The sequence below is a fragment of the Jaculus jaculus genome, chromosome 1 (assembly GCF_020740685.1).
Source record: "Jaculus jaculus isolate mJacJac1 chromosome 1, mJacJac1.mat.Y.cur, whole genome shotgun sequence".
Classification (NCBI taxonomy): Eukaryota; Metazoa; Chordata; class Mammalia; order Rodentia; family Dipodidae; genus Jaculus; species Jaculus jaculus.
In genome coordinates, this window is record NC_059102.1 from 89,742,679 (window position 1) to 89,758,856 (window position 16,178).

General features: G+C 41.9%; 2 protein-coding genes across 2 annotated transcripts; one reads left to right on the plus strand and one right to left on the minus strand.

Moving 5' to 3' along the window:
• The first annotated feature begins 6,107 nt into the window (after positions 1 to 6,107).
• Positions 6,108 to 6,692, plus strand: LOC101610527 (interferon omega-1-like). The gene has a single exon (XM_004658406.2). The coding sequence runs from the start codon at positions 6,108 to 6,110 to the stop codon at positions 6,690 to 6,692; it is 585 nt and encodes a 194-aa protein (XP_004658463.2).
• Positions 6,693 to 11,146: 4,454 nt separating this feature from the next.
• Positions 11,147 to 13,341, minus strand: LOC101610234 (McKusick-Kaufman/Bardet-Biedl syndromes putative chaperonin-like). Its single transcript, XM_045142094.1, has one exon. The coding sequence runs from the start codon at positions 13,329 to 13,331 to the stop codon at positions 11,619 to 11,621; it is 1,713 nt and encodes a 570-aa protein (XP_044998029.1). The 5' UTR covers positions 13,332 to 13,341; the 3' UTR covers positions 11,147 to 11,618.
• Positions 13,342 to 16,178: the final 2,837 nt, after the last annotated feature.

The window sequence follows — 16,178 nt, forward strand, 5'->3', positions numbered from 1 at the left end:
GCATGGGAAGCTGCCAAAGATCTTCTGCCTCTTCCACACATTATTCTTCTGCTGCCTGGATCAGGACCCTCCTCCAGGAACTTCACACTGGGCCTCCTTAAGGTATTGACTTTGGATATTTGGTCTTTTACTCCACATGGTTTTCTGGTCTTGTCTGCCCACCACAAATAAAAGGTAAGACTCTGTTCCCACTGGGTGTAGGACATGGAGAAATCAAGTTGGAGTTGAAGTGGAAGCTTCCTTCCTGCTGGCTAGTTTTCATACTGTGGGAAGATTCTTTGCTGGCAGAGAAAAGTCCTCAACGTTACCACCCAGCAGTGACTCTTACCATTTTAAATACTGACCCTCCATGCAAGAGGTGCACTGCAGTGCATAGCAGCATGACTGTAGTGAGGGAAGTCAACATTCTCTGGTTGGATTTGAGGACTACTCCACAGGAGGTAACTCATGCCTGGTACTAAAAATCAGATCCAAAGGCCATGACTGGGAAGAATGGAGGCTGCAGAGAATTACCTTTGACTACTGCATTGCTAAATGGATATGTTGTCAAACTTCCTCCTTAATTTTTATCTTATACCTACAGATCATTTTTGCTCTCAGCCACAGTCAGATATGCTTCTATTTATTTATTTAGTTAGTTATTTTTGCACTCTGAGCTCAAGTGAGAGGCCCAGCCACCATAAATAAAGTAAGAGCAATCATGGAAGACAACTGACATCAACCTCTAGCCTCACCCTCATATGCACATACACCATATACACATGCACCACACCATACTCTCCCTCTCTTACACACACAAAAATACCAAACAAAATTCTCATCTCTTCATAAAGAAAACCACAATAGAGCCCATGGCTGCATTTGCTGTGATTCTGTGTGAAGCAAGAAGACCCAGAAGAGTAGCTCTGAGGAACCATGCTGACACCTCAAGAAGCCATCAGCCCTGGACAGTACCATAGACAAGAGCACTGTGGCTGTTGCCACATGAGAGTGGTGAGTGAGCAGAGTAGGGGCAGAGGTAAAAGTTCGGTGTGCGGGACTCTCTGTCTGTGAAGGTCATTCGTGTTTGGGAACACAGGCGGGCAGACCACTATCTTAGCAATGGCAAAGTTTGCATTTCAAGTTTTGGTAAACATGTGCACTCCAAACGATATACATATATGTAGCAGACAGCTTCAGGTTCGCGGAGATGAACTTCCAGACCAGGCACAGTTATGGAGGAAAGGATGTTTATTGAAGCTTACTGATCCAGGGGAAGTTCTATAAATGGCAGAAGAAGCTGGCCTGCCTTCACAGGCCCAAGCAGACAGAGAGAAGCACAAGCCAAAAAGCCAAAAGCCACACAGCACACTTCAGGAACTCCAGCTAGGCACACTTTGCATATCTTTAGATTGAAACCTGAAACCCACCACCACACCTTAAGATCCACACAGTGATACTGCCTCCGGGCAGGTGGCTGCAAATGCAAACTACAAACAAGCAACTGAATATATTGGGGGCTATCTATTCTATTCAAACCACCACAATATATTTTTTTCTTTTTTTTTCGTTTATTCGAGGTAGGGTCTCACTCTAGCCCAGGCTGATCTGGAATTCACTATGGAGTCTCAGGGTGGCCTCAAACTCATGATGATACTACTACCTCTGCCTCCTGAGTGCTAGGATTAAAGGCATGCACCACCACGCCTGGCTCCAAACGATATTTTTTAAAGCCCAGGAAACATAGAGGCCAAGCTATGGGGAAATCACCCATTGTGATGCAACCTTAGACAACTGCAGACAACCATAGACACCACACTAGGGATGTTTTTTACAGTAAACCAACACTTTTTGGTTAAGGGACACTTTAAAGTCATTCCTTATAGGATATGCATGTCCTTGACCTTAGTCATACAAAAGGTCTTTTGACAGTGACAGCTCCATTACTGGGAAGATGAGGGGAAGATTCTTCTTTGAGTTTTATCAGTGGATGGCAGGAAGTCAAGTCTTTTTGAGAATGATAAACAAATTTGAAAAGAGGGCCTCGTGGAATCCAGAAGAACCAATGGAGAAAAGTCTGAGTCCATAAAAATACATAGAATGGAAATTTTTTAATATTTATCCTGATGTTTACAAATATACATAATAAACTTTAAGAGTCTAAAACAAATAGGCTCCCAGATAGTTACAGTTGATGAGTTAATAGAGTTCTTTTATCTAGTATATTTTTTGAGAAGTCACTTAGTAATTAGATAGTTGTTTTCACTTGACAGGAAATTATCTACTTCCTAATGACTATGTAAAATACACTCTACTCCTCAGAAGATGAAGTGAGTCATTTTAGATCACTTATATCAGATCCTTTGATGCTAAACTAACTAAACATTCTACATATGCTAAACATTTTGGCATCTGAAGTTGAATTGATAATCTCTATTATTTTAATTTCACTTCTGCACCCTGTGGTTTTGTTTGTTTGTTTGTTTGTTTTCGAGGTAGGGTCTCACTCTGGTCTAGGCTGACCTGGAATTAATTATGTAGTCTCAGGGTGGCCTTGAATTTATGGTGATCCTCCTATCTCTACCTCCCGAGTGCTGGGATTAAAGGCGTGCATCACCACGCCAGGCAGGCTATGCACCATGTTTTTATTTAAGTACTTATTTTTAATTTTTTATTTGCAAGGAAAGAGAGGGAGGTAGGGAAAGAGGAGAGAAAGGAGGAGGAGGAGGAGAAAAGAGGGAAAATGAGTTTGTCAGGGTTGTTTGCCACCAGATGAATGCACCACTTTCTGCATCTGGCTTTACAAGGGTACTGGGGAATTGATCCTGGGCCAACAGGTTTTGAAAGCAAGCACCTTTTGATCACTGAGCCATCTCCCCAGCCCTCTTATCTAATTATGTCATAGCCTCTCCTTGGTTCATAAATTTCATGTACATTACTATCCCTCACTTCTTTAATGGGCCTTTCCAAACAAGCATTTTTCTTAAATCTCCTTAAGGTATTGACTTTGGATATTTGGTCTTTTACTCCACATAGGTATTTCTCAATTGCTATAATTGAGTGTAATCCCAATAGTGTTTCTTCAGAGCACTGACCTTATATTTTCTAATGTTTCTCACCATTAGATGGTCTCCTTACTATGCCATAAATTTCTCTGTTATTTTTAAACACCATCATTATTTTCCAGATCAAGCGCAGATTCTTTAGGATTATTGAATTATTCCTTTTTCTCCCAAGTTTCTAAGGCAGTCCTTTCATTGTCTGAGTGGATGGTTAACTAGGTGGCGTGTTCAGAGAGGGATGAGATTCACTAACCTGCCAGACATGGCTAGTGATTTAGTTACTGGGGTCTAGTTCCCAGACACCTGTGAGTGCTTGGCTTCACTTCTTCCTCCTCTACTCAGAGTAGATTGCATCTGGATTCAACTAAAGAATATAGGCTGGCAGCACTTTCAAGGCTGAAGACCAATCATTGATTCAATGGTGGTTCTTTGAGCATCTCACACATCCAGCTCTGTTCCTTTCTTCAAGCATCTCAACATCACCCCTTTTCCTTTTCCCTCTGGCATAGCCCTTGGTCCCTAGGTTTTTTTTTTTTTTTTTTTTTTTTGAGGTAGGGTCTCTGGCCCAGGCTGACCTGAAATTCACTACGTAGTCTCAGGTGGCCTCGAATTGACAGTGATCCTCCTACCTCTGCCTCCCCAGTGCTGGGATTAAAGGCATGCACCACCATGCCCAGCTGGTCCCTAATTTTTTGCTGAGAGTTTGCCCTCTTTTCAGCAGAAAGAAATTTTTTTCTTTCTCTTTCATAAGATTTAGACTTAAGTTTGTTTCCATTTTGCCCACAAACAGCTGAAGAGTTCTGCTTTCCAGCAATGTTGAAATGGAAAATAAAAGCCCTTATGCCTTAGCTGAATGTGGTCATGCATGCCTCTAATCCCAGCTCTCCAGAAGCTAAGGCAAGAGGGTTATGAGTTCATGGCCAGCCTGGACAATACAATGAGACCTTGGCTCAAAATAAAAAAAAATCTTATGTCTCAAAAATTGTAGAACAGGGCTGGAGAGATGGCTTAGTGGTTACATGCTTGCCTGTGAAGCCTAAGGACCCCAGTTCGAGGCTCGATTCCCCAGGACCCACGTTAGCCAGATGCACAAGGGGGCACATGTATTTGGAGTTTGTTTGCAGCAGCTGGAGGCCCTGGCATGCCCATTCTTTCTCTCTCTCTTTCTCTGCCTCTTTGTCTCTCTGTATGTCACTCTCAAATAAATAAACATTAAAAAAATTGTAGAACAAAAATCCCACAGCCCTTTCATTATTCTTTTATTTTCTTATTTTTATGTTAACCTCATAATGAAGTAGAAAGTAATACTAGATCAGCAAGATACACCTTCATTGTTAAGCCCTCACAGAAAAGAAAGGAGAAGGCATAAAAATTATTTTTTTTTAATCCTAAAGCCAAAAATTCATGAGGGAGTATGGGACACATCTTACCCTTTGGCAGTTAATCTGTTTTCAGTGCCCTGTATTATGAGAGTGAGTCGTATATAGACAAAGCACACAGATGTGACCATGCTACAAGACCATGAAAGTCATTAACTCTGGTAATATTAGCTTCTAATGAGATAGCATCATCAATAAATCCCCTGTCTGTCTCAGAAAATCTGAGGTGAACAATGTTTCAACAGTGTAACAGTTGGATAACACTTGTTATTATCATTTGAGGACTGTTGCATTTTTTATATGTATTTATTTAGAAGAGATCCACTGAGAGCTAGGATCCTTCACTCAAGCACTCTAGGTACAGGGGCAAGGATCTTCAAGAGTTGTTATTTTGCAAACAGAGGACAGTCCTCTTCAGTAATGTAGTCCTAAAGTCATCAGGATGTGGTGAGCCTGCTCTCAGAATGGAATCTTTTGAGTGTGGAATGAGGACACTTTGTCATTCTAGAGCAGAGGGGATTAAGGGATGTGATAGCCACATAGGAGTTAGGTGGTGGTGGGGAGTGACATCACCTGGAATTAGAATCTCCACATTCATGAGCACCTGGAAAGAACAAGGCTTGCTCCCAGGAGTGGTACAGAAGAGGAGCACTGGACAGACAGAGGGGTCTAAGTGTATCCTGACTTGTGACACCAAAGAAGCACAGCACAGGACCCTGCCTGAGTGCTCTGGAAGAGCTCATCAGCTTCCTTAAATACCTGACAAAAATCAGATTCAACCTTTATTTCACCATACAGTTCCAGGTTAGAGTGTCATGGCGGGGAAGGCATAGCAGAAGGAGCTTGACGCCGAGCTCACATGCAGCCCACAGCAAGGAAACTGAGAGTGATGAGTGCCAGGGCTCCTCTCTTTGTTTTATACAGTCTGAAATTCTGGCCCATGACATGGTGTTGCCCACAGTTAAGGTGGGTCTTTCCACATTAATTAATGCAATCAAGGTAATCCCTTGATGCTTGACCAGAGGTTAGCCTACACTAAATGGACCCTTTAGGTCATGTAAAGTTGACAAAAACTGTAAACCACCACAGACAGAAAACACTAGAGAAACTCATTCTCGGCTAACAGCCTGTGTTGTGCAAAAAGCATGAACTAAACCACATTTTTAAATATAAAGAGTTTATTTGCCACAGATGATCTGGTAAACCCCTAAACATATACAGAAAGCCATGGGGTCTGAGGGAGCCTGACTTTCTCTGAAGATAAAGGAGAGTAGAAATAATCAGGGCTAAAAATATTGTACAAGAAAAGAAAAGCAGTAACACATCTATGAAAAATGTGTCAGTGTAAACGTGTGTGCCAGACTACATAAACAGGATCCTCTTAATTTAAACCAAACATTTCTCAGTTGATTGGCAAGTATCCACTTTGACTGACATCTGAAATTTAAGGGGTGGGGGAGTATGGTTGGGGAGACTAATTGTCTTGGTTTTTTGTTTTGTTACGCAATATGAAAATACACAAATGGAAATTAACAAGGAAGTAAAAGTTGAGAAAAACATCCAGAAAGTGAAAATTGTCTGTGTACTATTTAAGAGCTATGCATGCACAGCATGTCTTCAGAGAACCTCAGCTCCAAGCTTCACCCAGCCCCCAACTCAGCCAGGCCAGCAGCATCTTCATTTCCCCATGGCTCTCCTGCTCCCTCTACTGGCCGCCATGGTGGTGTGCAGCTATGGCTCTGTTAGCTCTCTGGGCTGTGACCTGCCCCACAACTCTGTCCTGCCTAGCAGAAGGACCTTTGACCTCCTGGACCAAATGAGGAGAGTCTCCCCTTTCCTGTGTCTGAAGGACAGAAGGGACTTTCGACTTTCCCCGGGGATGGTGGATGGTGGTCAGTCGCACAAGGTCCAGGCCATGTCTGTCGTCCACCAGATGCTGCAGCAGACTCTCAGCCTCTTCCACACAGAGCGCTCCTCTGCTGCCTGGAGCGCCCCCCTCCTGCATGAACTCCGCACTGAGCTCCACCAGCAGCTGGAGCTCCTGGACAACTGCTTGGAGCAAGTGATGGTGGAGGAACCATCTGCCCTGATAGCTGGAGATCCCAGTGTGGCCTTGAGGAAGTACTTCCAGAGAATCCGGCTCTACCTGGAAGAGAAGAAATACAGTGACTGTGCCTGGGAAATTGTCCGAGTGGAAATCTTGAGAGCCATTTCTTCAGTGGCCAAGCTGCAAGAAAGGTTGAGTCAGGACGGACACCTGGGGTCATCTTGAGATGATTCCCTTGGAGGAATCTGACATGGCACATGTTGTCACGTGTCTTTGGTCACTTCAAAGGACTCTGATTTCAGCTTTAGTTAGAACTTATTAAATCAGGAGCAACAGCCCTAAAGTTATTTATTTGTGTACCTGTATTCTATTTATTCTTGTATCTTAATATATATATGTTATATTTTATTATTTATGTGACCAATATTTGCCTTTATGTTGTGTAAAGTCAGTAAACATGTTCAGTTTGGGACTTTATTAAATATTGTGTTTTGTTTTGCTATTTATTATATTCTTTTGTTTTGTTTTTGTTTTTGTTTGTCAAGGTGGGGTCTTGCTGTAGCCTAGGCTGACCTAGAATTGATTATGTAGTCTCAGAGTGGCCAAGAACTCATGGTGATCATCTCACCACTGCCTCCCAAGTGCTGTGATTAAAGGAATGCACCACCACACACATCTTATTTATTACATTGTTACCCAACAAAACTTGGATTTGTTTTTCATAAAACCAAAATCTGGCAGTTTTCTGAATCAAATTGATGAGTGGCCAGTAATGTCTACTTTCTTCATCCATTGCATTCACATCATGCAAGTAGATAAGCATCAGTGTGGCAGGTGCTGGAATTGCTACCAAGAAACAGACAGTTAAGTACTTTCAATGCTGCAGCATTCAGTCCTACACAGTAATGCGCACACACACACATGCGCACTCTCTGTACCAATACCTCCTATGGGAAATACTACATATGATGTATGAAATGAAAATAATTCTAGATTCCTTCCTAAGGTGTCTGAGAGACAGGAAAGGCAGAAGTCTAACTTGCAGGTGGGTCTAAAAGGAATGATAAATTTGGCATTGCTGAGATACGAATTTGAGATTTTTGGTTGTGTGTCTCAGAACATGAGAATGTATGTTGTTCCTTACCAACAAGAGGAACAATGAGAGGAGGGCCTGCACACTCTCCTGCAGACCAACAACATTTAGAGGCAAGATCATGGAACAGTCTGTATAGCACACTGAGGCAAGAATCCAATATAGTTAGAAAGAGAAATGGGAGCCGGGCATGGTGGCACACACCTTTAATTCCAGTACTTGGGAGGTCAGAGTAGGAGGATTGCTGTAAGTTCAGGGCCACCCTGAGACTACATAGTGAATTCTAGGTCATCCTGAGCTAAAGCGAGAGACCCTACCGTGAAAAATCTAAGGGGGGAGATGTGTGCAGAAGAGAAGATGGTGGTGCTTTCAGTATATGTGAGAACCAAATGGTCCAGTGGAGCTGAGTGCAGAAGGCCTTTGTGACTTTAGCAGAACTTAGTTTAGTGGAATGAATGGAGTAGGTACTGCGTGGTAGCTGGAAAAGAGGAAGTCAGAAGAGAAGCAGAACCATGCCCTGGCAATCATGTACAGAAGCTTGTTGAAGGAGGAGTGAAGTGAGCTGGTACCCAGAGAACAGTGTGGATTAATGTCTCCTGCATGCTCTTCCCAGGCTGCCCAACAGGCTTTCAACAAAAATGTTCAAAAAATAATAGTAGGGCTGCACTGATAGCTCAGAGGTTAAGGCATTTACCTGCAAAACCTAAGGACCCAAGTTTGATTCCCCAGGACCCACCTAAGCCAGATGCACAATGTGGCGCATGCATCTGGAGTTTGTTTGCAGTGGCTAGAGGCCCTGGCATGCCCATTCTCTTGCTATTTGCTTCCCATTCTCTTACTATCTGCTTCCTTCCTTCTTTCCTTCCTTCCTTCTTTCTTTCTTTCTTTCTTTCTTTCTTTCTTTCTTTCTTTCTTTCTTCCTCCCTTCCTTTCTTTCTCTCTCAAATAAATAAAGAAATAAAATATTTTGTAAAAAAGAATGCTCAAAGAATGGATTCATTGCCATCAAATATGTGACCATTTAAAACATGTGACTAAAATAGTTACCTACTTATTTGGGTAAAATTCTCACCATTCATATTCTATTTAATATTACTTTGTGTAAGTTTCAAGGATTTGTTTGCTAAATGCAGTTTTTTTAGTCAAACATTAGAATCATACTGTTTTCTATTCTGTTATTCTACTCTAGTTTTTATGTTGGTTATTTACATTTTTTTCATTTTGTATTTCTATATTCATTGATATATGAATTCTGGAAATTGTAGCCATGTCCTTTTCATGGGTGCTATGTAGCCCACATGGACCACCATCCTCTCAACCCCTCCTTCTTTTTTCCTTTCTTCTTTCTCCTGTTGACAAGGCTCCCTGCCCAGTCCCGCCCACCCAACAGGGTCTCATTTATCCCAGACTGCCCTGCAACTGGTTAGTAGCCAGGGGTGTTTCTTGAATTGATCCTCCTTTCTCCATTCCTCAGTATTAAGATTACAGGTGTGCACCACCACATCCAGTGGGGTTTTTTTGTTGTTGCTGTTTGTTTTGTTTTTGAGTTTTTATTAAGAGTAGAAAATTACAGGAAAACAAAACAAAACAAAACAAAACAGCTTTAAACAAGTTCACATAAGCAAGTGAGTCCAGAGAAATATTTCTGGAGTCTGAGGAATGTCCTTGTTAGCGTGATGTAATAGACATGGAAATAAAGGCAACCACATAAGTACGAGTTTGCAGGGCCTGCTCCCAGAGAGGTTCTTGGGAGCGCACCCCCTACTGGCTATTTATTAGTGAAGCGACCTCATCTGAGGAGCAAGGGCTTCCCTTCCAATTTGGACCACTAGAGGGCAGAATAGCATCAGTCACAAAAATGCTCATCACCCCAATATTAAGAAAACTAACTCTGGGTGTAATCTGTCTTAGTACATCTGTTCAGTTAACATAAACACAGATTATTTTCATCTTTAATGAACACAGTTACAGACCTTAGGCATAGTTCTTTAGCAAAACAGAGTGAAATTACAATGGAAATTATAAAAAAATAACTGCAGAAAACTGCAGAAACAATTATATTATCTACTGAGGTCAAACCAGAAAGTAAAACAACCTATAACTGGCATTAGGCTACTATCACCATTTGTAAGCTTACCTTTTAGACTTGCCTACCATAAATATTTTGCTGCTTAAATCAAAAGATATGATCAACCGGGCGTGGTGGTGCTTGCCTTTAATCCCAGCACTGGGGAGGCTGAGATAGGAGGGTCACTGCGAGTTAGAGGCCACCCTGAGACTCCATAGTGAATTCCAGGTCATCATCCTGGGCTAGAGTGAGACCCTACTTTGAAAAACCAAACATATATATATATATATATATATATATATATATATATATATATATATATATATATGAATGATCAAATCACAGTATGGTCATATATTAAAGTTCTCAATAAAAATGAAAAAGATCAAAAGAAAAATTGTTATGAACAGGAACAATACAGATATTCAATTGATTCACAGAACCTATGAAAAGATCTATGCTCACAGAATTGTGGTGATGCATTTATCGCTAGTCATTTATTCTTGACTTTATTGTTTTCCAGTGTTCTACCTATTTTTCAGTCTTTGTTTCAATGAAAAACGTACAATTACTATTCCACCTTTGCCCATTTCTTTTAAAAATTGAGTTGGCAATTATAGTTCTTTTGCATTTCAATGTGAATTTTAGAATTTTCAATTTCCAAAGAAAAATGTCTATTGCCATTTTATTGAGAGTTTTGGAAATATTAACCCATTGATAATGTAAACCACCAAAACCATTATTATACTCTGTCTTTGATCTGAAAGACATATTATTTTGTTTGTCCAGGGCTGTGTCAGTCTTTGAGCTGTGATTGGCCAGAATATAAAGAAGTTGGCTGATATCTTTCCTTGTATGTGTAGCTTCATCTCTGTGGACCATGACCTGGGAACAGAAATATCTCAGATAGCTGAGCTCCTCAGAATTTATTTATTTATTTTTTGTTTATTATTTATTTATTTATTTGCAGGAGAGAGAGAGAAGGAGAAAAAGAAAGTGAGTGAGAAAATGGTCACACCAGGCCTAACTCCAGACACATGCACCACTTCGTGTATCTGGCTTTACGTGAATCTGGGGAATTGAACCCAGGCTGTCAGGCTTTGCAAGCAAACACTGCAGCTGCTGAGCCAACTTTTTTTTTTTTTCCCAACCCAACTTTTTCTTTTTTCTTTTCTGTTTTTTTTTTTTTCCAGTGTATAAGAGCGGTTCTCCATGGATAGTTCTGCTCTGTGGGGGACATTAGACAATACCTGGAAACATTTTTGGTTTACAACTTGAGTGTGTTCCTGGCATTTAGTGAGTCCAGGCCAGGGACCTGCAGAGCACTCTATGACTTGTACACAGGACAGCCTCAGCCCAATAACCACTTAGTTCAGAATGCCAAGTGTCAAGGCGAGACTCTAGTCTACAAACACATCAGTGCTTCCACTCTGACCACGAAGACATTACAAAGCTGCTTCAGCCTTAAGTATTACATAAACTGATTTTTTTCTAGTTACATATTTTCTTAAAATAGCAGCAACCACTGGCACACAGCTCCACAGCAACCACTTCACCGGGAGTTAGTGTAGTCTGAGGTGAGGAGCAGAGAAAAATGGGGCCTACTGTCTGCAGTTTGCATACTTCTTCTGATTGAGCAATAAGTACTGGGTGCTTCATGATACTGTAGGATCTAATATCATACTTTAAACATGTGGAATCACTATTAATTAGAAAACATCCAAAATAGAGCATGGATAAGTGTGTTTTTAAATTTCTGCATGTTCTAAGAACAATGTCAAAATCATAAAATTTAGAACAAGATACAGCAATCACTATGGAATCTCTAAGATAACTACTATATTCAGGAATCATACTTTTCTTAAGGAAGTAAACTTATAGCTTTGTAAATGTGTGTAGAACAGTCCTTTGGGAAAGAACAAGTTAACCACAGCTCTTAACTGACATCTGACTGGTTTGTTTCCTAATGCAAAGATGCCATTCTCTGAGGTCAGTTCTTATCTTCAATGACATATGAAAGATCTAAAATCAAACTGGCTGTCTCTACAGCCACCTGTAGGCTACTAAACTTAGCAGTCAAGCAGTCCAAGGTCAGGATGCTGGCTGAGCCCACAGCTGAGTGAGGGGGGCAGGCTTGTGGTGCAAAAGGATGATGTGTGCCTCTTAGGAACGACCAGCTGAGCTCTTCTTGGCCATTGTGTAATCCACAGCCACATTGTGAAAGTGAGTCTGGCCAACTGGTGACAGCCGGAGAATCTGCTTGAACTGACCATGAGTGTCCGTACTTCAAGTCAGTAAGGACTTCACCTCCATCGTGCTCCAGGGAGCCAGCCACAGACTCTAGAGCACAGCAAAATGCGTCAGCAACCAGCTGAAGTTCTCCTGGGGAGCATCCATTATCCTTGACAATGCTTTCTGCCTCATTATGAGCTTTGTGTCTGATATATGCAGCCAAATGTGTTTCAGTACAACCTCCTCCCAACAGGGCCCATGGTTCCTTCATTGTTAACTGCAAGGCATGCAGTGCTGTTTCACATGTGAGCTTCAGCTCGTTCCAGGCAGTGTCGTTTCTGTTGCACAGAAGCAAGCTGCAGACTGTTGCTTCATCAGGAATAACATGAAGAAAATGCTTGGAGCCAAAGTTTGCAGAGCACAGATCTTTCACACTTCCATAGCTCGTAGGAGATACTGAGCCCAGAGTACCAATAGGTGTGGCTCCTGTCACTTTGCTGAGAGGTTCCATCAGAGCCACTCCAACTCTGTCAACAGCAGTAATGTGATGTGTGCTGAGGAACTGTTTCAAAGATGGGTGGATAACTTTTTGGCACAGGACCAGATCTACATGGTCACTGACTAGCTGCCTCCCTAAATGAAATAACTGGTCCAGGACTGCATTTTCTAGAGATGCTCCTCCAGTGACCACCACAGTTCCTTCTCCAGCATCAGAGAAGTCTCCGGCTAAAGACACACAGAAGAGTGCCACCTTGTGGGCACTTGACTTTTCAATAGGTAAGAGCTTCCTTAATTCAACTTCTGACATATCAATGAGTAGTCCAGGTAACACTGTAGACGTGGTAACTCTTTGGCCCTTTAAAGGCACAATTATACTCTTTCCTAAAATGATATGGTCTCCAGCACTTTCTGGAATTGTAAGCAAAAAGGCTCTCAGAATCAAAGCACTGACATGATCGATTTCCTTTCTGGTGAGCATACAGGCAGGCTTACTCGATAATATACTGCGTACCAAGCAAAGGAATATCTGAGTGTTACTAAAGTCAACTGGGATTCGACAACCACAGGCTTCAGACCTCAGATAATTGGTGCACAGACTCAAAAGATGCTTATTTAATTTAATGACAACGCTGGGTGTCAAACCCAGCGGCTGGACATTTTCAATCAGGTTGCAGCACAGAATGGCTGTGAATAAGCCACAGTCACTGAAGCAAGACACATGATTCTTCACAGATGCTGTGAGGATCTTTAGTATGGGATTGGTGATGGCAAGGCTCCCAAGCAGAGCAGAGGACTGTGAGGTTGTGCACACACAACCTCCCAGGCCATTGTGTAGCTGCTTTAGCCTCCCCGAGGGTCCATAGCATGACGTCACAATCCCTTTCAGGACAGAAAGCTTGGCCCTGGCTGACTCACTCACCAGGGGTTCACTTTTACACAGTGAGGGCTTCTTAGCTTCTAAGCGAGACATTTTGCTTAAGGTTTAACTTAAGACAGCTTTTATTTTATTAACCTGCTTTCCATGTATTACATTGCTAAGTGTTAACATAAAATATATTCTCTAAGAATGAACGTCTATATAAATTTATGGCTATAAAATCAAGTACTTCTATGTTTCTGAAATCAGTCAACAGATATAGATTTAATGACATATTAACAATTCCAAGTATTTATTTTACTTCTTTCTTCATTTCTCTTGCTTGTCTCCAGACGGAGACTTCACAGACTGTTTTGCAGCCTTCTGTATAAAGTAGGTTCCAAGATGGACCCCTATGAAAGCCACGCCAGCAACAAGAAGCCAGTTCGTTCTAATCCAACTGTTTCTTTTCATTTCTTCTTTTAAATATCAAGTTCAAATTCAAAGGTTCTTTTTTTCCTGGAAATTGCAGGCCTGCTACTTTGCTTGGGTTTGGCTCCTTGGTGGGCTGGCAAGTGCCAGACTATCAGGCTCAGGGATGCTCTCCTTATTAGGTATTTGGAAAATAGGACTGCTTTTGATTTGGTGCCACCCCAAATGTATGAACCCAACTAAAGGGACCATAATAATCAGCACTTTGTAATCTTTCCAGAGGTTCATAGTTCCTTGACATCAGCCCACCTGCCTACGAGCCGCTGCCTGGCAGCCAGGAGCAGGACGCCGCGCACGGGACGCAGAGGCCGCCGAGGCCCGAAGCCAACCCTTGACCTTCCAGCCCGAGGGCGCATGCGCCACGGCGCGGGCAGCTCCCAGGCCTCTTCCGGAGTTTCCAGAATTTATTTTTGTAATTAAGAGGAAGGTTCATATTCAGTTTTTTACCTTTGATAGGCTCACTGGTCTCATTCCACCATCTCCCTATCCACATACACACTGACTGCTTCCAGATCAAGAGGTGTCCATTGGGCAGTTGAGTGTATAATCATTTAACTCAGGGAAGCATGTTAGGCTGGAAATTTGCACTTAGTTGACATTAGAACAAAGGAAGGCTTAGGGGATATCTGCTCCTGACTCCACTCATGGCACAGGTTGGCACAGCAGCATACTCCTGCTTTTTTGGATCCTCTTTCTACAACCTACCTCTCCTCTTTACCCCTAAAGTTCTCTTCCTTGAAACATCAAAGTGACGCTGGTTGCTATAAATTCTTTCCAGTTATGTTTCCCTTTCGACCACACAGGAAGTATCTAGAACAAACCAGGCAAAGTCAGTATGCTCCTTAAAGTCCCTATTTAAAAAAAAAGTTGTTACATACATGTATTAAGAATCTCAGCTGGAAGCTGGGTGTGGTGCCGCACACCTTTAATCCCAGCACTTGGGAGGCAGAGGTATGAGGATCTTTGTGAGTTTGAGTTCAAGGCCTCCCTAAGACTACATAGTGAATTCCAGGTCAGCCTGGGCTAGAGTGAGACCCTACTTTGAAAAACAAACAAAAAAAAGCATCTCTCTCCTCATGGAAGTGACTAGAAGCATATGAATGCTAGCTAACTACAGTTGTAAGGAACTTATTATATAGTCATGCTCTAAGAGAAATTATCTTTATCTACAATTTATTATTATCTAAAAGCAGAAAGTTATCTTAGATGCTTCAGCTAGTATACAATTTAGATCCAGGCCTGCTCACTGACACAAGTCTGTAATCCCAACTACTCCACACTCTGAGGCAGGAGGATCTCAGGTCCTAGGTATGCTGAGCTCCAGTTATTTCAACTTTTTGAGACCCATCTCAAAATTGGAAGAAGAGGAGGAAGAGTAGAGGTTAAAGAGGATGGGGGATGTACATCAGTGGTAGAGTGCTTGCCTAATACGTGAGGCCTTATATTCAATCTTAGTATAAAAAATATTCATAGATAATTGGCTGTGAAAATTTCCAGTTTCCAATCAACTTCCTCAAAGTCCACTTCAAACTGGTCAAAGATTCTAACAGATAATTAAAAGTGTCCCACAGAATGAAGTCAGAGGTAAAGGGGGCAAAAAAACCAGAAAGGGTCCTCATCCCAGAAGGCAGAATTAGTATCTAATCCACAAAATTACTCGCTCCTCAAACCCAGGGAAACACCTTGCCTTTCACAGTTCCTGACAATTGGAATTAAAACGGCAACTTCTCATTCACACCTAACCATACTTATCCTTTTCTACCACACACAGGACCACATCCAGCCACTGGGGTAAGAACTTCATAGAAAGTAAACACTTTGAGCACTGGACTGGACAAACATACTAGAAAATACTTTGGTTTGGCCTCTTCAAGTTAAGAGTGAGTGTGCCTGTTGTGGTTTGAACATAAAATGTACCCAGTAGGCTCATGTGTTTGAAAACTTGCTCCCTAGTTGCTGGCACTGACTGGAAGGCTGTGAAACTTTTAGGAGGTATAACCTTACTGGAGGGAATGAGTTACTGGGGACAAGTATTGAGATTTATAGCCCAGCCCCACTTCCTGTCTTCTCCCTGCTTCAGGACTGCATATTCAAGCAAGTGCCTCCAACCAGTGAGCCATCTGCAGGCCCTTAAGTAAAGAGTGCCTGTGCAGAGCTGCCTCACATTCATCCAACATGCCTCCTTCGACATAACGGGCTGCATCCCCCTTTGACTGTAAGAAACTCTTCCTTCCTTTATTTGCTGTTCGTTAGGTATTTGGTTACAGCAGAGAAGGATAATGCAGAGCTCAGCATGAGAGACAGGGGAATGTGGATATATGGTACCCTGACTAGGTATGGCAATGTGCAGTGAGTCACTGTTATATGGTCACTAAATACAATTCATTCTCCTTTTGGACAAATAGATATACTCTTTCTTACAGTTAATTAAAGCCATATGACTAATTTTTTATACTAACATAGGTATGG

Bases quoted from the DNA above. Each gene is read 5' to 3' on its own strand.
- LOC101610527 (XM_004658406.2), top strand. From the start codon at position 6,108: ATGGCTCTCCTGCTCCCTCTACTGGCCGCCATGGTGGTGTGCAGCTAT.
- LOC101610234 (XM_045142094.1), bottom strand. From the start codon at position 13,331: ATGTCTCGCTTAGAAGCTAAGAAGCCCTCACTGTGTAAAAGTGAACCC.